The sequence below is a fragment of the Hippocampus bargibanti genome, linkage group LG06, assembly GCF_051943395.1.
Source record: "Hippocampus bargibanti isolate YZ-2025 linkage group LG06, ASM5194339v1, whole genome shotgun sequence".
In the NCBI taxonomy this organism is placed as follows: Eukaryota; Metazoa; Chordata; class Actinopteri; order Syngnathiformes; family Syngnathidae; genus Hippocampus; species Hippocampus bargibanti.
The window spans coordinates 21,649,784-21,670,904 of record NC_142739.1 but is presented as its reverse complement, the minus strand read 5'-3'; the positions used below and the strand labels follow the sequence as shown (position 1 = coordinate 21,670,904).

The following is a 21,121-nucleotide window of genomic DNA, read 5'->3' as shown; positions in this document are numbered from 1 at the left end:
AAAACCAAGGAGCTGGTGGTGGATTTCTGCAGGAAACAATCGTCACCTGCACAATTGAACATCCAGGGTTCGGACATTGAGAGGGTGACCTCCTACAAGTACCTGGGTGTTACTCTAAACAATAAACTGGACTGGACAACAAACACGGATGCCCTAATCAAAAAGGGACAGAGTCGCCTCTTCCTCCTCAGGAAACTGAGGTCTTTTGGAGTTCAGGGGTCACTCCTAAAGACTTTCTATGACTCTGTGGTGGCATCAGCCATCCACTATGGCATTGTCTGCTGGTCAGGCAGCATCACCACCCGGGACAGAAAAAGACTGGAGCGCTTTGTCAAGCGGGCCAGTTCTGTCGTGGGCTGCTCGCTGGACTCTCTTGAGGAGGTGGGCAACAGACGGACGCTAGCTAAACTAAAAGCTATGACGGACAGCCCCTCCCACCCCCTCCTGCCCACCCTGACAGCACTGGGTAGCTCCTTTAGCCAGAGACTATTACACCCGCGCTGCAAGAAGGAGAGGTACCGCCGCTCGTTCCTACCGACTGCTGTCAGGCTTCACAATTCCCAATGATCACATGTGAAAAAAAAAACAAAAAAAAAAAACTGGACACCTGTAAATATGGGTTGTTGCAATATATCTAAATGCATTTCTTGATTCTGCACTATGTACAGTCTTGTTTATAGAACGGTTTTTGCACATCTAAATTTGCACAGTATACAGTTGACATTTTTATTTTGTTATGCTTAGAATATCTTGTTTTCTATCCTTTCACTCCCACCCCAACCCCATCCCTCTTCAATTGCTGCTGTGGACTGCAAATTTCCCCATTGCGGGACGAATAAAGGTATTCTGATTCTGATTCTGATTCTGATACTTCCGGTTTCAATTTGAAGTAGTTTTTAGACACTTTGTCATTTTTATTGGTGTTTTGCATTGACTAAAAATATCGTACTGCGTGTTTGGGTATTTTACATGCTATAAAATGTTTTTCTGATGTCAGTTAGGAAACAAAAAGTGGTGTCGGTTGTCCTTTAAAATACATTGAAAATTCAGTTGCAGAAAACTGAAAATATTTGTTGGGAGGGGTGTCCATTTCCATTTGTTGCCATGTCAATGTAATCTCCCCCAATGCAATTGAAACTACAGTATAATTGTCACAATTTTGCGTGTGGTGATGTGGTGGACCCCAAAAACGCAGGCAGGAGGTAGGAGCAGGGTGTATTTTACAAATTGGATTAAATAAAATCAGCAGGAACAAAATCTCAAACAACAAATAATAATACATTTAATTTCTAAACGCCTTTCAAAACAAAGTCATTTGAAAAAAAAAAAACATCCAAAGTAGCAAACAAAACCGAGAGTAAACCATGACAGGCCGAAACAAACCTGACGGGGTGAAACAAAGTCAATTTAACTGCCGCCTGTGCAGCTGCAGGCGGGGCCCTACAGTGACACCCGTAGGTCGCAAACCGAAACGTGACAATAATAACCAATCAGATTTCACCTTTGACCTCTATGGGCCACCAAGCCACAATACCATCAGCATGTTGTCATCCTCCTACTGGTTTTTCATCTCATACAACCTCACTCCAGTGATCTGTACCTTATAATACATTTAACAAGGAGCATCTCTGGTGACTATGGTGTGGACGTATTTGACAGTTTTAAAGCCTTTTGTCCAGTTAGTAGATAAATAACCATTAACAATTACAATACGTATTTCACACATTTCTACTTCCTGTTTGTTTGAGTCCACTTTTGTCATATTTTTTTCTTTCTTTTCATTCTTTTTGATTTGTTTTCTCGGCAACACAGGCTGAGCCAGTGCTGAAGGCCCCTTCCTCAGAAGCTTCCGCTGAAGTAGAAGTCATGGGAATCATCTGAAAGTCTTGTATAGTTTCCGCGTCACTGGGTGCCTCCTGCGAGCACCCCAAGACAGAAGAGGAGTGGGAAAGCGCAGGAGTGCCCTCCCCCGATGTACCGGGGGGTATGTGAGTGTGCTTCTTTCTCCGCAAGGTGTCGATCCAACTGGAACTATGTCTGCAGGTGAAACTAGCCAGAGCTCGAGATGACAACCGCATGTTTTTCCCAGAGGTGATGAGTTCCCCGAATCCCTCCTGGTGAGCGAAAGCGTAGCCAGACCGCCGGGAACCGCCCCTGGCGCCCAGGCGGCCCTCTGAGACGCTGCCCGTACTGCGCCATGTAGATGCTAGGCGACCACCTGCTGGCCTGCGCTTCTTTTGACACATCAATTGAGTGTGGCGGCCCTAGAGAGAGGAAACAAAAGGTATTTTGTAAAAATTCTAATTAGATTATTGAGGTAAAAAACTGACTTTTGATTATTGTTCACAATCACTCTTCAACTTTCCATGGATGGATTGGATTAGCCTTAACTAGTCTCGCAGTGGTGACATTTTCATTTCACAGCAACAAAGTGATGAAAGTAGGAGGAAAGGAAAGGAAAAAGTAGACAAACAAAATACAGGAGCTGCTGTAAAGGCAGCTACTCTCGCGGCGCCATCTTATAGTCAAAACAACAACAAAAAAGCTAAATAACAAATAATTGACACAACACAAAAGACATACCGGTAAACAGTCATTCAATTTTAAGCACTTTTTGCGCACCCTCTTTGCTATATGAAGCAGCTCTAGATGAAAAAGGAGAGGATCAAAGCCTCCTTTTCACCAGTGGATGAGGGACATCATGGTGAAATGTGCACATCTGCTACAAGCTAAATGTTGAAAGCAAACACGAGGCTGTAGCATCCATTGACAAAAAGAGACTGTCTCACATCTCCTGTCCGACGTAAATCCGCTTCAATTCCAAGCCGCAACAGTTCCACATTCGCATCGGTGCTCTGCAGATTGTTTCCACTAAATGTATGTGATGACAATTTTTCTTACTTGAAATGTCTATACGCATTCCTTTACCCGTTTTCCCATTTCATTTTCACCTCTCAAGGGACATCGGGCTGCTGATATTTCAATGTTTTTCTTTCGGTCACTGGGGAATTTATCTCACACTACTGTTTTGTTCTCTTGGGTTCTACATGTTAGTCAATCTGTAATCTCAGTCTGTTTTAAATGATCTCAAAGGACAACGAGATGTGGAAAACGTAACTAAAAGATGACATTCTTCCAAATTCAAAACAACTACAATGTGAATTTGGTGTCTTTTTACAATATGTGACATCAGTCAAAGCTTTGCTCACCCATTAACTCATTCACTGCCATTCACAAATTTATTCGGGATTTGAGAATATGACGTGGGGCGCCATTTCCGAATATGTTACGTTTTTGTATTTTCTTGCTTGGGTGCTGATAAAGCGCTGGCCAGGCCTCTTGCAATGTTTTTTCCCTTCCGCCAGGGGGCAACATTTCCCTTTTTTTCCATGTTGGCATTTTATTAGCACTATCTAAACCATTATGTATGCATTGCATTGTATTTTGGACAGCCACCCTCATTTCAAACTCATATATCTCCAGACCCATATAATTTAGGAATTAATTCTTTCTTTGATGAAAGAAGACAGTCTAAGGTTTCCTACCCTGTATTGAATGTTTATGTAATCCTAAAACTCAATATTCTGTGAGTCCACCCTCATTTCAAGCTCATATAACTGCAGACCCATATAATTTAGGAATTAACTCTTTTTTGATGAAAGAAGAGAGTCTAAGGTTTCCTACGCTGTATTGAATGTTTATGTAGTCCTAAAACTCTATTTTGTGAGTCCTGGAATTTGAGTGATAATGACAAAAACCCTGGCACTTAGGGTGGACACATTTTTGCACGTCTGGGTGAGTTAAAAAATCACCTATGTTCTGCAGTTAATCACGAGTTGAGAAATTTTTAGATAAATGCGTGAAGCCTCTTTACTGACGTTAACGTTCTTGTTTTTCCTCACCGTGTCTGAGAGTTGATGTTTGAGGTCCAACTTGAGGAAGCGGAATGCCAAAACTGGAACTATACAAATTGCTGTTGCCAGTGCAATCGTCAACCACACGACTGGCTGCAATAGTGTTCTCTGAGCACTGCCTGTACTCATAAACACACAAACAAACAAATGGTCAGTCTTAAATGGTAAATATGTACTGGAGAAAACACATATTACAAAGCGGCATTCCACATGGCTCTCTTCTAAGTCCATTTTTTTATCCCCCCCCCCCAATTTGCACATGGATTTATAATGTTTTATGTGGCTGTGGACAAAATGAAGCAATTATATTTAAACTCATGTTCACTGAGTCAGCACATCCTGGCCACCATATCAAGTGCCTCAGATAAAGCCATAATATATTCCAGTCCTTCAATAAGACTTTTCAGAACATTTAAAAAATACATATTTCCAACCGCTAACGTTGACGAAATGTCGAACCTTTCTCAATTTTCTCCAATCTGACTGAGGAAAGCAATAACCCCAAAGCATGACACTGGCACCACAACGCTTCACTGTCGGTGTGGAATTGTTTTGATGATGATCAGTGTCGTATTTAGCTATCACGGATGAATTTTGGCAAAAAAAAGTTCAACCTTGGCTCAAACTTTTGAGGAAAAAAAAGAGTTAAGTCTCCCTAAATAAATGTTATTAACTCATTCACTGCCAGACAACGTGCAAAATATGTGTCCACTCCAGTGCCAGGGTTTTTGTCATTTCCACTCAAATTGCAGGACCCACAGAATAATGAGTTTTAGGACCACATAAACATTCAATCAAGCGTAAAAATCCTTGGACTCTCTTCTTTTATCAGGAAAAAAAGAGTTAATTCCTAAATTATACGGGTCTGGAGTTACATGAGCTTGAAATGAGGGTGGCTGTCCCAAATACAATGCAATACATACATATTAGTTTATACAGTACAGTATAGCGCTCTAACAACCGCTGAAGCTGGAACAAAGCGCTCAGATGGAAAAAGGTGAAATGCTGCCCCTTGTGGAAAAGAAAAAAAAACAGAGGCCATGGCCAGCGCTGTATCTGCACCCAGGCATAAAAAAACCTGAACAAATTCAGGAATGGCATTCTAAGTCATCTTTTCAATTCCCGAATACATTTGTGAATGCAGTGAATAATGTTGAACCTTTTGACCGTGTACTCCAGGTGCAAAAACATTCAACACTTACTTTACAGATACTAATGAAAAAGAAATTGGGGTGGGGGGGGTGAGATTATGATTTATTTCTACTGTTTTTATGGATGGAACAGAAATATGGACCAACCTACAAAATGAAAATGATTGGGAAAGCTACTGAAGAGTGTCTGACTGTGCACAGCAAACATGATGGAGAAGTAGCAGCCTAACGAGCCCCACACAAACACATGGTTGAAAATGGTCCAGAAGCCAGTGTCCAGTGAGATCTACACAATCCCAAAAATAAAAAAAAACAAGACAAGGATGATTATAACACACTTGATGATGACGTGTTCGAAATCACACCATCGGCTTACCTGTACACTCACCACAATGACCAGTGCTGTCGCCGTGGTAACAGCAAAGGTCTGGTAGTCGTTGAGAGGCTCTCCGTTGCTCTGCGAGGCGTCGACTAGGATGGCGTAGGGGACGAAAAACAAAACAAGTGATGTGTAGATGCCCTGGGCGATGCAGATGAAGAACTCTTTCTTATTGAAGAGTAGATTGAATTGACCGGGTTCATAGAGCTTTGGATACTCCAGACTCATTTGATCAGGCACGTCCTAAAATACACAGAGGGGATCGCTTAGCATGTCATCAGGTTACAGGGTGCATGAAAGGGTTAATGTATTAATACCTGGTCAAATATGCCCATTGCGAGTACAGGCAGAGAAGTGAAAACAATGTTGTAGAGCGTGATGAAGAACTGATCATATACCGTCTGTAAGACATAGATGGATACCCGACGATTGTTCTAGTTCCACAAGTCCAAATTTGTCTGCAAAACATAATATTTCCGCTCTGACCTGAGCGGAAAACCCGCAGAAGAATCCGAACCAAAAATGCACCATGGTGAAGGCAAAGTTCTTGTAGAAGAAATAGCACAGAAAGCGGCACATGCGTAGGTAGGACCAACGGCCATGTACTAGAAGAAGACGCTGCAAGAAACGAAACTGGGAGAAGGAGTAGTCACTGGCCAGTACGGCCTGGATGCCCTCTTGTCCTGAGATACCAACGCCGATATGAGCACCTGGAGGAAGAGATTTTGCATGAGCCTAATTTTTTTTCTTGCATCAGTTTTTAAGAGAGGCCACTTGTCACAGTTCATTAAGACAACACAACTTTAAATCGTTATCAATGGAATGGACTGTCAAATTATTTTATGCTTTATTTACTGCCAAGTACGATTACATACTGATAGAGAATAGACAGAATAGAAGTTGTCATATTTAAAATTTTCATGCTATTGTATGCTTAGTTATCCGAGCACAAGGCCCGCAATGGAAGCACAGAAAATGTGGGGCCAATCTGAGGTGAACAGACACAGCCTGTTATACTGTTATCCTCGGGTATGAGATCTGGCCTTGGGCAGAATTTAGGATTTGGTAAACTGCGTCACAGGGAGAGCTCATTAGCCAGGTTACAAATCTATCAGTTCATGGAAAGACAACCCACTAAAATGTGTACTTTCTGTTGGTTTATGGATGTTGGTGCTTGTATCATGGGACATCCAAGGGTGTGGTATTCAAATCAAGAAGACTGTGTTTTATTAATGTATCACTTAAATTTGCATATACTCTGAAAAAATAGTTTGGAAGAGGTTGGGCGTCGCTCGAAGAAGTGCACAAGAAGTGGCTTCATGAAAATTGCAGCCCTTGCCGGCAGTAAAAGACAATCTTCCTGTGTTCGAGCCTTTGTTCACAGTGTACATGCTCACAAAACAAAACAAAACAGAATGATGTAAGACTTCCAAAACAAAATCGAGTGCAAGAACACAAGACAAAAAGCATAGCAGATTACTAGTTTATCTCAACATTGAAGGAGCATGAATTGTTTTGTCAAGGGAGCTTTAAGATGGTCAAAGAAACAAGTTTCCAGTACGATGAGGACATAAGATACACCGCAACATGCATTGCAAAACAATGTGGCTTTTCGTAACAGCCAGGTCGAAAAACACATAAGCGTTACTGAGCTTCTTTTGAGCACACCGTTGGCAAAAAACGGACGCCTGCACCTAAACTTCTCTTTTCCTTCTTGTTCCCTGATTTCTTGTTATCACTCTTCCGTCCTACTTACTCTTGATCATGCTCACGTCATTGGCTCCGTCCCCAATGGCCAAGGTGACGGCTCTCTTGTATTTCTTGACCAGTTCCACCACCTGAGCCTTTTGCAGCGGCGTAACGCGACAACAAATCACCGCTTTGCATGCGCACGCCGTCGTGATAAACTCCTCCTCCAGGTCAGCTTCCAGCGCATGGGCCTTGTTGGGTGACAGGAGAGAAGCAATATACACTAAAGTCTCGTTATATCGATATCGGTTATATCGATAGTACCGCTTATTACGATACTATTTTCATTTCCCTTGCACATTTCTAGTCTTTTTATGTATAATTAGTACCGTTTAGTACGATACCCGGTTATGACGATAATCCGGTTATTACGGTGCTCCTTTTCATCCCCCGCCGGCCATTTTTGTTGTTTATATCGATATATCCGTCGCGCCATTGGTCAACTTGGTCACGTGTCTTGTTACGTGAGCCGCCATCGGTCGCGCCATTGGTCGACTTGGTCACATGAGCCGCCATCGGTCGCGCTATTGGTCGACTTGGCCGTGTGACTTTGTCACGTTTCACGCCATCAGTCGCGCCATTGGTCGACTTGGTCAGGTGACTTGGTTACGTGCCCAGCACCCGTGTAGCAGAGCCATTTTCATTTTCAGACGCTAGCTCGTGTGTAGCAGACGAGATTGAAGTGTTTGTGTTAAAAGGTAAAAATGGGAAGCAGAAGAAGATTGATGACTTTTTTAAATTGTATACATAATACAATACAAAAATAGATGTAAGCGTTGCAGTTTCCCTGTTGTGTTATGTACATGCCCACTGTACTGTATATGAATGCAATCGTTTTTTGCAACAATGTTTCTTGTTTTGTCTGCTGAAGCGCGATGATTTTGAAAATTATTAACATTCCATACTGTGTATTAAAGGACAGACGATGTCACTTTTTATTCAAATGCAAATAAAAATGACTTCACGCCAAGACGTCTTGTATTGCTTGTGAATCCAAACAATGGCTTGAGATTCGGATAATATGCTTTCTTGTTACACATCCAGTTATGAATATGTTTCAAATACACTGTAGTTCTGAAGATTAAAGCATACATGTTTACAATCATTAAAGAATTATATGTGCCATTTTGAGGCAACATTGGGGGAACATCTCTCACCCAAAAAAAAGGGAGCTAATGGCCAGCTCCGTTTCTTATATGGCGCTTGGCTGCCCTCTTTTGACGGCTTTTGTTTAATGCAGTTCGGCGCAGGATCGGATATATCGATAGTCCCGGTTATATCGATATTTTTTCGGACTCCCTTGAATATCGATATAACGAGACTTTACTGTATAACAATATATTACAAGACCAGCTTTGTTTGAAGAAAAAAAGGTGGCTTTTATCTTTTATCCGTGTTTTCAAGCACGCATGAATTGATTTATTTGCTATCTATTAGCTATCTAGCTGGCTATCTATCTATTGGTTATATAGCTAGCTTGCTATCTAACGGCTATATAGCTAGATAGCTATCTAACTTATCCTGTAAAGTGACATTGAGAGTTTTGAAAGGCGCTTATAAATGACATGTATTATTATTATTATTAGTTATGTATTAGCTAGCTAGCTAGCTAGCTTTCTATCAATTTGAGTTATTTCCGGGTTGAGTGAACGCTGGCGCGTGTGGCTGCCGCTGCTCATCCACTGCAAAACTTATCCTGTGACTGTAAAGTGACCCTGAGAGTTTTGAAAGGCGCTTGTAAATTAAATGTATTATTATTATTATTATTATTATTATTATTATTATTATTTAATACATTGTTATATATTGCAATATATAATACATGAATTTAAAATACATATATGGGGAAATGACATTGAACACAATATATTACAAGATACTGTAATATATATACAGTTATGTATTGGAAAATGTTTGTTTCGTAAGGAAAATGTAGCCCGCGACAAAAAGTGAGTATGACACCATTGATATGGAGTGTACCGGTGTACCTAATGATATGGCTTTTAATTGCCTACCAAGCTGTGGCCATTGATGACGAGGGCGAAATCTCCAGCGATATTGTCCATGCGATTGAAAGGAGGACATTGTGACTGCTTTCTTGCTTCTCTGGACGTCATGAAGCAGACGTCTCCACATCCCTCGACCACCTCTTGTCTGTCGCCATCTTTCGTTTGCGACAATGCAATCATCTGTTCCCTTGCTCTCCTTTTGAGGAAAGAAAACATTGACTTTTCTGTGTCATAGAACGTCAGAAATGTAAATTCTAAAGTCTGACCTGAGTTCCTGCTTCACTCTCTGGACGCTGTGTCCACTGATGATAAAAATCTCAGTCATATCATCTGTCAGCATCTTACACGAGTAGCCAATATTGACAGCCGTCTCTGTGTACGGTAAAAACAGGAACTTGAGTGGATCCTGGAACTTTGACAGACAACATCGCTTTCGTCTCACCTTGCTTGTCTCCTGTAACAATCCATGTCTTGATGTTGGCTAGGGAGAGGAGAGCGATGGTCTCTGGGACACCTTCCTGCAGCTTGTCCTCTATAGCTGTACCTCCCAGAAGCTAAACACACACATGCAGATATACACATTTTGAGTTTTATCCAATCCTGGTTGCCTGTTGGGGCAATTGCTTTGCCATTTGTCAATTTGCGTGAGTGAAAGTGAGCGGTGTCAAGTGACAGAGATGAAAATGTGTCTGTCTACTTGCAGGAGTGAGGCATTTTGACTTTTGTGCAAAGTTGAAGTTAGTACCTTGAGCAATTACGGCATAAACTCATCTGTTTGCTGCCATAACTGTGGCAAAGCAAGGCATAAATGAGGCAAAGAGCAAACTACACCACAGCTGGCCTACCAAAGAACTTGAGTGAGGCTGAGTGAACCATTATTCATCATACATGCTCCACATTAACTCATTCACTGCCAGACGATGTGCAAAAATGTGTCCGCTCCAGTGCCAGGTTTTTTGTCATTTTCACTCAAATTGCAGGATATTGAATTTTAGGACTACATAAACATTCAATGCAGCGTAAGAAACCTTAGACTCTCTTCTGTAATTAAAAACAGAGTTAATTCCTAAATTTTATTGGTCTGGAGTTATATGAGCTTGAAATTAGGGCGGCTGTCCAAAATACAATTTAATACCTGTACATACATACATATTGCTTTATATAGCACTTTAACAACAGCTGAATCTAGAACAAAGTGCTGACATGGGAAAAGAGGAAATGTTACCCCTTATGGAAGGGAAAAAAAACATTGCCAGAGGCCATGTCCATTGCTTTATCAGCACTCAAACAAGAAAAACCAAAACCCAAACAAATTCAAGAATGGCGCTCTATGTCATATTTTCAATTCCAGAATAAATTCGTGAATGGCAGTGAATGAGTTAATGAAAGGTTCACTATGTTGCTCAATAAAATTGGAAAGTATCCATGTAGGAGACAAACACTGTGTAGTCGTCCTTGATTCAAATCGGATAAATGTCAAACCGAGTGGACTGACCGTCATGTCTTGTTCTATTTGCTCATAGGCAGCTGACAACAATTCTTCTTCTTTGTCAGCACATTGGTGGCTCTCTGACCACATCTCCCATTGCTCCTCCGACAGGTCCCGGTAGGCCAGAGCCAATGTACGTAGCCCGTCAGCAGCATACTCCTGGGGTCAACCCCAAGCCCCCCAAAAATCAGGTAAAATATGGAACAAACTGGTATGGATACTTGAAAAATTATGTTTGCATAGCAAGTTTTGCCATTGTGACTGTAGATGGCAGCACAGGTACACGCTGGAGTCTACCCGTAGAGGTTGATGACTCACATTGAGGTGGTCTGAGGTGATATTGATCAGGTCCTGCTTACACGGGCGCAGCCTTTCCAACAACACTGTGTCAGCACCTTTGCAGTACAGACGAATCCTGCCCTCGGGGTTACGGACTGACAAACAAACACGCGAACAAAAACATGTGAGGATCATCAGTATGGGATCAGCATGTCTATGTCATGACCATCCATCCACCCATCCTACCAATGACAGACATCCTCTTTCGTGCGTTGTTAAAGTCCAGGATGGCAAGGAGGGTATAGGTGACGGTTCGCCCCATCTCAGTGGTGGTGATGGTCCCCAGTGTTCGAGAGCGAAACACAAATCCAAAATTTCTTGCAGCTGTCACAAGAGCACTCTCGTCTGGAGACTGGGCTTTGTAGGCCAGCTCACCTGGGACACACACAAACTCAAAGGGTAAAATGTCCTGGATCAATGATGCCAGATTCAACGTGTTTTTATCCTGTTCCTCACCTTCACTCTTCTCCTCACTCATGACGGTGTGGCAGAGGGACAGCAGACGGAAAAACTCTTGAGTGTGAGAATCTCCTACTTTGACTGACTCCAGGAGTGTGTCATCGTAGAAACAGAAGTCTGGATCTGCTAGGAGATTGAAAGGACTGAAGTCCAGCCTCTGGAAGAGAAAATTAGATGAGAGTCAGATGTACATTATTACGTTTCGGGACTTTTTATGTACTGGAGATTTTTAGCTTGGGATACAGACCTTTGGCTGTGGCCCCAATGGATTTGCTACTTCCCCTAAAAGTGACACAACGCACAGATAGAACGTTCTTTTTCAGATTATAGTACAAAGGACAATTGTTGGCTTAATGTTCTGTTCAATTTTGACCGCAAAATGTCATATACCATATTTGATAGAATCCATTTTGCATAATTGCGACAACTCACCATAACTGTGTCCATTGATAGAACACTTTTTAAAGCTCATGATGTTCTGCGTGAGTGTCCCTGTCTTGTCACTGAAGATGTACTCCACCTGAATGAAATTATTTCTTTTTCAAAACAACTAAAACATTGCAGGTGAATTGGGTCAAACACCAAAGCAATCAAAGAATAATGTCAAACATTGTCTCCTTCTACATTAGTACGACATTTTGCTTTGCTGTGGAAGCCCACCTGCCCCAGTTCCTCACTCAGTGTGGTGGTGCGGGCCTCGGCCGCTGTGTTGCATTTGGAGCAGAACATGAGCTGGTCCCAGTTGATGAAGTAGCTGTGGCCCAGTCTGATCACCTCTACACTGTTATGCACACATTAAAAATATGCAAATCGGATTGACTGTATTTTGCTTGACTCGTGTAAACGTTCTACTTTCTTTAAAAAATAATTTGTAATTAATTTAATTTGTTTACATTATTTTTAAAATATATTTTAAGTAAAATCACTTAATACTTGACAGATTTTTTTTCTAATATGATCGATTTCTGCATGGTGAATGGGGCATCTGCAAAAGAGGGCTGCGCCACTGTGGGTGTGGTCACAAACAACTTCAATCACGGCCTATCAAAGTAGCTCAGTTCTTTGCATTTGATTGTGGAATATTAGTGCCTCAAAATGGCGGAGACACATCCGTGTCATGGAGAGAACACTTGAAGACCCCTTGTTTTGATTGTTTTTGTGTGTTCTTGAAAACTTTATGCATGAAAAAATAAAACTTAAGTCATGCGAAATTGCAATGTTTTCAATGTAATGATTTGATTCTCCCAAAATGGTCTTTTTCTGTTTTTGTACGTGAGCTACTCCTCGTCAAACTCTTACTTGATTCTTGAAAAATGCTGATATAATTTCCTACTTTAGTATTATGACTTTTTGATTTTAAAATTAAGCATTATTATTTAAATGTTTACTCATTTGGGAATTGAAAAGCATGACGTGGAGCGCCATTGCAGAATTTGTTTGGGATTTTTTTTTTTTTGCCGGGGTTGCCAATAAAGCGCTGGTCAGACCTCTGACAATATTTTTCCCTCCCACGAGTGGGCAAAATTTGCCTTTTGTACAGCCGCCCCCATTTCAAGCTCAGATAACTGGAGCCCAGACCCATATAACTTAGGAATTAACTCTTTTTTTTCTGATGAAAGAAGAGAGTCAAAGGTTTCTTACGCTGCATTGAATATTTATGTAGTCCTAAAATTCAATATTCTGTGACAAAATGACAAAAACCCTGGCACTGGAGTGTACACATTTTTGCACATCATCTGGCAGTGAATGAGTTAAATTATTGACATTATCTTACATGTAGGCCTGTATTCACCTGACATACAGCGAGATGGGCACCACTGTATTGAGGATGATCACATAAGACCAGAAAGTGAGGACAGCGGAGAAGAGGAAACCACCCATGGGAGGATCCAGAGGTAGGTACTGTTGAAACAGCGTGCCCACCTCTCGCTCCCAAACGGCATTGCCCACAGCCAAAATGAGACCCATGCACACCAGGAAAGCAAAGATCTGACATGCAGAAAAATGAATTCCTTCACACATGACACTAAATCCACTGAGATCATATCCTTAAATAGCTGCCCGCGATGAAAGTGAGAAGGTGTCTCACCCAGAGGACCAACGTGTTCATCAGACGGTCGATGCTGGTCCGCTTGAACTTGGTGCGACCGCTGTTTTGCATTAGCTTGGTGTCTGGGCCTGGGAAGCAAAAACACATATTGTACGAGCAACTAAAAATCAGTATCGTATTGTACAATTTATGACAAATTCTTATGAGAAGACCAGGTCTACATAATTTCAATACAGAGATAATGACCACCATCCTCCCTACAAAGTTGTTTAATTTGCTAACTAGCAAGCTATTTAGCTATAACCAATTTATTATCTAATGAAATAGCTGTTTAGTTAGCACACCTGTCAATTTATACGTTTTGCCCATATTTTACAGTGATACGTCGGTTTACAAAACCTTTGGCCTAGGAACTTTTCAGTTTACGAATGTTAAATTTATGAAAATTTAACCTTGGCATACAAACTATTTTTTGGGATACACACAGAGCGCCACAATGAGTGATGTGTCGTTCGCGAACGAGCCTGTTCTCCTAACAAGAAAAATGGCAGCCGACTCATTTTTGTCCTCTATTGCCCGCCCCCAGTCTTCAGTTAAAGCCACCTCATTGGTCAAGAACGTAGCAGTGAGAGGAGGGGGGTGGGGGGTTAACAGACAGAGAGAGAGTGAGGCTGTTCTCCAAAACGAAAATGGCAGCCGACTTTTTTTTTGTCCTCTATTCCCTGCCCCCAGTCTTCGGGTAAAGCCACGTGATTGGTCAAGAACGTAGAAGTAAGGGGAGGTGGTTTAAACATTAAAGAGACAGGCAGATGACAGAGAGAGCGCGACAAAATGGAGGAAAACAGTGAAATTTGGACTTGTTTCAACTTTGATAGTTCAAAGGCAGAGTGTAGACTGCAAGGTTAAAATATCCCATCAATCAGGCTCCACAAATAACCCGCACGAGCCATCTGCATACTTGATGCAAAAAGCTATCAACCCAGCTAATCAGATGCCCGAGCCACCTCATCTGGCTCCTCTCGATGTGGCACCTCGATGTGGCACCTCTCTGTGACAAAGGGCAGCCTCGGCGGAGCACAACCCTCACTGGAAACTATTCCAACTTATTGCCGCCAATGCGAACCAGACGCTGACATTGGTCGTATAGGGACCGAACGGCCCGTGTCAGGCGCTCCTGTACCCCGTACTCCCGAAGCACCCTCCACAGAACTCCACGAGGGACACGGTCAAACGCTTTCTCCTAGTCCACAAAGCACATGTAGACTGGTTGGGCGAATTCCCATGCACCCTCGAGGACCCTGCTAAGGGTGTAGAGCTGGTCCACTGTTCCACGGCCGGGACGAAAACCACACTGTTCCTCCTCAATCTGAGGCTCGACTTTCTGACGGACGCGCCCCTCTAGAACCCCTGAATAGACCTTTCCAGGGAGGCTGAGGAGTGTGATCCCTCTGTAGTTGGAACACACCATCCGGTTCCCCTTTTTAAAAAGGGGGACCGCCAATCCAGAGGCACTCTCCCCGATGACTACGCAATGTTGCAGAGGCGTGTCAGCCAAGACAGCCCCACAACATCCAGAGCCTTTAGGAACTCCGGTCGGATCTCATCCACCCCCGGGGCCTTGGCACCGAGGAGCTTTTTAACCACCTTGGTGACTTCAACTACAGAGATCGGAGAGCCCACCTCGAAGTCCCCAGACACTGCTTCCTCCAAGAAAGGCGTGTTGGTGGAGTTGAGGAGGTCTTCGAAGTACTCTGCCCACCGATTCATGACGTCTCGAGTTAAGGTCAGCAGCGCCACATCCTCACTGTACACAGTGTTAGGGGTGCACTGCTTTCCCCTCCTGAGACACCGGATGGTGGACCAGAATTTCCCCGAAGCGGACCGGAAGTCGGCTTCCATGGCCTCACCGAACTCTTCCCATGCCCGTATTTTTGCCTCGGCGACCACCGAGGCTGCATTCCGCTTGGCTAATCGATACCTGTCAGCTGTTTCAGGGGTCCTGCAGGCCATATAGGCCCGATAGGACTCCTTCTTCAGCGTTACGGCATCCCTTACTACTGGTGTCCACCAGCGAGTACGGGGGTTGCCGCCACGACAGGGTCCAACCACCTTACGGCCACAACTCCGATTTGCCGCCTCAGCAAGGGAGGTACGGACCATGGTCCATTCGGACTCAATGTCCCCCACCAACCCCAGGACATGTGTAAAGTTCTGCCGGAGGTGGGAGTTGAAACTCCTTCTGATAGGGGATTCCGCCAAACGTTCCCAACAAACCCTCACAACACGTTTGGATCTGCCAGGTCGGACTGGCACCTTCCCCCACCAAGGGAGCCTACTCACCACCAGGTGGTGATCAGTTGACAGCTCCGCCCCTCTCTTCACTCGAGTGTCCAAAACATGAGGCCGCAAATCCGATGATACAACTATAAAGTCAATCATCAAACTGCGACCAAAGGTGTCATGGTGCCACGTGCACATATGGATACCCTTATGTTTGAATAAAGTGTTTGTTATAGACAATCCATGTCGAGCACAGAAGTCCAATAACAAAACACCACTCCTGTTCTGATCGGGGGGGGGGGGGGGGGGGGGCCGTTTCTCCCAATCACGCCCCTCCAGGTCTCACTGTCATTGCCCACATGAGCATTGAAATTGCCCAGCAGAACAAGGGAGTCCCAGGGGAGAGTGCTCTCCATCACACCCATAAGGTCTCCAAAAAGGATGGGTACACTGAACTGCTGTTTGGCGCATATGCACGAACAACAGTCAGAACCCGTCCCCCCACCCGAAGGCAGAGGGAAGCAACCCTTTCGTCTACCGGGGTGAATCCCAACGTACAGGCGGCGAGCCGGGGTCAATAAGTAAGAGAGTCCAACCCCTCTCGAGAGGGCTGGTGCCGGAACCCAGGCTGTGTGTGGAGGCAAGCCCAACTATGTCTAGTCGGAACTTTTCGACCTTGTGCACCAGCTCGGGCTCCTTACCTGTAACAGAGGTTCCACGTCCCAAGAGCTAGCTTCTGCAGTCGAGGGTCGGACCGCCAGGGTCCCCGCCTTTTGCTGCCGCCCAGCTCACAATGTACCCGACCCCTCTGGCCCCTCCCATGGGTGATGAGCCCTTGAGAAGGGGGACCCACGTTTCCTTTTCGGGCTGAGCCCGACCGGGCCCCAAGGGTGTAGGCCCGGCCGCCAGGCACTCGCCAACGAGCCCCATCTCCATGCCTGGCTCCGGAGAGGGGCCCCGGTGACCCGCGTCCCGGCAAGGCAAAACCAAGTCCATTTATGTTTTTCTTCATATGGGGTCTTCTGAGTCGTACTTTGTCTGGTCCCTCACCCAGTTCCTGTTTGCCATGGGTAACCCTGCCAGGGGCATAAAGCCCCAGACAACCTAGCTCCTAGGATCATTGGGACACACAAACCCCTCCACCACGGTAAGGTGACGACAACAAATTTTATCCGGGAATCATAATCATTTATAAGGGCAGCTATTAGCCTAGGTTGACAGGTATGCTGATTAAGCATGTGGTTACTTAGTTGCCGATTTAATATTAAAGTGCCCCAAGCCAACCCATTACCTAGTTATCTTGCCGTTTAGTAGTTAGCGTTTATTATCGCTAAAGTGAAAAATAACTATTCAACTGAGTGTATTATTATTTAAAGTGTCCAAAACCAACCCGTTACCTCGTTAGCTTGGCATTTATTAGTTAGCATTTTTTAATCGCTAAAGTGCTAAATAACTATTCTACTGAGTGTATTCTTATGCATACGTGAGGACTTTAAATTACTATTTAGCTCATTAGTTAGTTAACTATGCTTAGTTAAATCTTTGAGTGCAAAAAACATTGGAACTGCTCGTTCATTAGCAAATACGATAGATGGTTCGTGCTAGTGCGATTTTGCATTAATTAAAAAACATGTTTTTTTAGCCCGGAGGCTTGTTGTTCATCATGAATGAGCAAAACCTAGTTTGCATTTCAGATAGTTTTCTGGGATTAACCAATTTTATTCTTATTGAATACTTAGTCATACGTAGCCTTGTTATATTATTACGTAGCATAACTAATGAAGCATAACTGCACAAAATGTCATTTGTCATGCATATCATATCACTACAAAAACGCAGACTTCCGTGATAAAATGGTTGGGGGTAGGACCACAATAGTAAAGCTTGAACTCTGTATTTATCTTTTGAATGTTCTCTGAACACAAAGATTGAGTACGTCGCATACCAACACTTTTCTACCTGCAAAGATGACCAAGCCGTAGCAGACCTCCGTGTTGCGGACGACACACCCTCGGAGAAGCATGTTCTGGTTGGTCAAAATGTACTTTTTCTCCTGCCAGTACAATATTCCCCTAAAACGATCCAGTTTATTGTTGGGGGGCTCACAGAACACCTCACCTTGACACAGAGAGATGAACCTCATATTTGAAGGGGGACAGGGAAACATATATACTTAAAAATTCATCTCAAAACGGACCATTGAACTGCGCCAAGTTGTTGGGGTCCCCCAGTTCGGATGTCACAGAAACAGACTGCCGCACCTTCATGTTGGTCTCTCTGGAAAATATTTGAGACTTCATAAAATGAATTATTGTATGCGGAGCTGACTGAAAAGTTGCAGTGTGCTCGCTGACCCGTCCAGTTCGGCTGTCTCGATGTAACAGAGACCATGAGGTTCACTGCTGGACAATAGGAGCAAGTCAGCCTGTCAACAGAGGCGGTTGTACAGATACAAAAGAGTATGTCAATCAATTACATTTTCATTTTATTGTATTTATTTGCATTTTCAACTAGGTATCAATCGAACTAAATGAATTAGTGAGAACAGATGCTAATAATTTGTCCCTTTTATGTTGCAAAAAAGTACCTACAGATAGACATTTGAATCTTATGAGATTACATGTACTGTATATCGTTACTTACTGCCACAAATTGATTGTTCTCCAATTTGATGATGTCACCTACTCGGACATTCATCCACCTTTCATTCTGAAGTCTGAAACAGCAAAATGGGATGACTAAAAATAAAGAAGGGTTGAAATGTGTATTACCTTTCAGCTAATATGTTTTTGACAGGACTAAACAAGGGCTCCTCAAAGTCTGGACTTGTTCATGCTGCACTATATGATTTACTTCTACACATCACCATGATTTTAAACACAGCAACAAATTAAACATTTAAGACTTTCAAAGCTGCCATTTTTCGAGACGGGAAGTAAAATTGAGCAACTCAGATGATGGCATGTGTTTGCTGTGTCCATTGTAGGTTATACATGTCAAAAAAATCTCCATATTGACAACTTACGAGCCACGGCTGAGTACCCGAGACTGGCGGTTGTTTACTTGGTTGTCACTCCTGTGGCGAAACTAAAAGTCAACACCAAAGAAGAAGACAAATGTTAGCGTTTCACCCCAACGGGGTTTTCCCCCAAAAAGTCTTTCAGTATGACATAAAGCAAGAAAGAGTAGTCCACACGTAGTCATCCATTGCGTCCTTCACGGCGGTGATGCTCAGCACCAGAGTTAAAGGCACGATGGTGGTGAACCACGACAGGGAGGAGATCTCAGGGATCAACTGGATCATAGAGAGCAGACACCTTTGTGTTAGAATGAATGAAGAAACCGCAAGTTGGCAAACTTTGAACAGAGCGTTCAAATGGTGGTGACAATGTTTGTTTGAGGGTTATGTGTGTAAAAAGCTAGGTTTTCAATTGCGTCTGAGCAAAAAAAAAAAAAGGCATTAATTTATGAGACAGTGCTTCAGTTGTGTATGATTGGGAATATTCAGTAGCATGAGAGCAGTTCACTACTGTGAATGAGAGCATTTAAGTCGTGCCTGTTTAATCATTTGTTTCACTTGAGTATGTCACTTGAGAAAAAAAACATCAATGGAACGTGTGTTAGCATTTTATTCATGTGTATGTGTGTGAGAGCGTTCCGGTAGTGTGGTGTGACGGCTTTGCAGTTGTGTGTGAAATCAAAATAAATTACAGTTATGTGTTTCTATATGTGAAATCAGTTCAAAAGTGTGTGTGTGTGTGTGCATTACAGTTAGCTGTCAGACATTTTATGTGGTGAAAATGAGAAAATGTGGTGAGAGTATTTAAATCTTGTGTGTAAAGGTATTTCAATTGCCTGGGAGTGTTTCAGTTGCGCGGTAGTATATTTACATAGTTTATGTGAGAGCATTTCAAAAGTAAATGGAAAGCAAATAAAACAATCTGTTATATGTATATATACACATATATGTTATGTGTGAGAACATTTTAAGAGTATGTGTTTTAGTAATATGCATAGACAAACGAAATTTCACAAGAATGTGAGGGTGTTTTTGTCATATGTGTGGGGTAGTTGTTCAGTCACGTAAAATGAGGATTTTTTTAAATTTAATGTTATTTTTATTTACATTAACATTGCACTAGTGCATTTTCATCTGTAAACTGAAAGAATTCAGTATTGAGTATGAGAGCATTTCAGTCATGGATATGAGAGTAATTAAATACTATGATGTCGTTAATGGTAGTAGCCTGGGAAAACATCCACATTTTTTTTTGCAATGAGCAGCAATCAGCAGATGTTTAGTCTTAAATGTGACCCACTCCCCCCTTCTTGACTGCCGCTCACCTGAAGTATAAGCAGGAAGAGGAAGTAGGTGTTGGCCACTTCCTGGAACTGCTCGAACAGGTTGATGGGCAGGAAGGTGAGGACGTTGTACTTGGATGTGGTGATGCGGTTACTCTTGTTGTGTTTTCAAAGGGCATATGGAAAAGATACAGATAAAATTCCGTATAGCATAGCATAATGTTGCATAGTAGTAAGAGAGAGAGAGAGAAAGGGAGAGGGAGAGAGAAACAGAGGGAGAGAGAGAGAGAGAGAGAGAGAGAGAGAGAGAGAGAGAGAGAGAGAGAGAGAGAGAGAGAGAGAGAGAGAGAGAGAGAGAGAGAGAGAGAGAGAGAGAGATAGATCTTACAGCATATTGGAACTTGTCATTGTACTGTCTGTCATTGGCCCTGACTCTTCTCTTCTCCTCTGTGGGAAAAGAAACAATTGGCAGAACACATGTAGACAAACAACCATAACCGTTTTAGTAAAGGAACATTTTATAATCCTGGACATTTGTTTGCATTTCAGCCAAAATGTGCCGTGATGTTCACGATGCTGAGATAGAATAACATGTTTATTGCTTAGATCAGCGTCCTTAAATATTGATGAGACCACTTTTGAATTGAAATGACTCTGCCGAGCGCAGCGGAGATGCAAGTATTGTGCCTGTATTGCTCCGAGGATAGGAAAGAATTCTCAGCACAGATTTGACTGATGACGACATGAGAACCAATGAGGAGGCCACAGGAACAGTCGACACAACTAACGCGATAAACTCGCAATCCCATGCGCACACGTTAATCAACCCACTGCAGTTTTTCGCCGTCTATTCAGGCTTGACTCATAACCTGATGTAATTTTCCCGCCAGGGAACTAAGAATTGATTTGTCTTAGCAGTTCTGAAATATTATTTAGATGTGTCAACAGTGACAAATTGTGGATTGATGATTGTTGGATGAGTGGATGGATGTAGTGGATG

At 42.9% G+C, this 21,121-nt stretch overlaps 1 protein-coding gene across 1 annotated transcript; it reads right to left on the bottom strand.

Annotated features, from left to right (window-relative positions):
• Window positions 1-1,136: 1,136 nt before the first annotated feature.
• Window positions 1,137-20,551, bottom strand: atp8b2 (ATPase phospholipid transporting 8B2). Its single transcript, XM_088998866.1, has 27 exons — window positions 20,510-20,551; window positions 20,164-20,277; window positions 19,016-19,114; window positions 18,845-18,906; window positions 18,463-18,535; window positions 18,174-18,244; window positions 18,017-18,096; window positions 17,779-17,937; window positions 13,579-13,667; window positions 13,282-13,478; window positions 12,150-12,270; window positions 11,922-12,009; window positions 11,737-11,771; window positions 11,487-11,646; window positions 11,217-11,405; window positions 11,010-11,125; window positions 10,698-10,850; window positions 9,645-9,756; window positions 9,469-9,574; window positions 9,209-9,398; window positions 7,201-7,384; window positions 5,931-6,154; window positions 5,762-5,845; window positions 5,442-5,687; window positions 5,213-5,351; window positions 3,903-4,033; window positions 1,137-2,264 (listed from the first exon to the last, which is right to left on the bottom strand). The coding sequence occupies exons 3-27, from the start codon at window positions 19,025-19,027 to the stop codon at window positions 1,779-1,781; spliced, it is 3,507 nt and encodes a 1,168-aa protein (XP_088854992.1). The 5' UTR covers window positions 19,028-19,114; window positions 20,164-20,277; window positions 20,510-20,551; the 3' UTR covers window positions 1,137-1,778.
• Between the last annotated feature and the right edge of the window lie 570 nt (window positions 20,552-21,121).

Coding starts and splice junctions, on each gene's coding strand:
- atp8b2 (XM_088998866.1), bottom strand. Junction 12,271..13,281: donor CCCATCTCGCTGTATGTCAG/GTGAATACAGGC, acceptor TGTGCATAACAG/TGTAGAGGTGATCAGACTGG. Junction 6,155..7,200: donor TGACGTGAGCATGATCAAGA/GTAAGTAGGACG, acceptor CTCTTCCTCCAG/GTGCTCATATCGGCGTTGGT.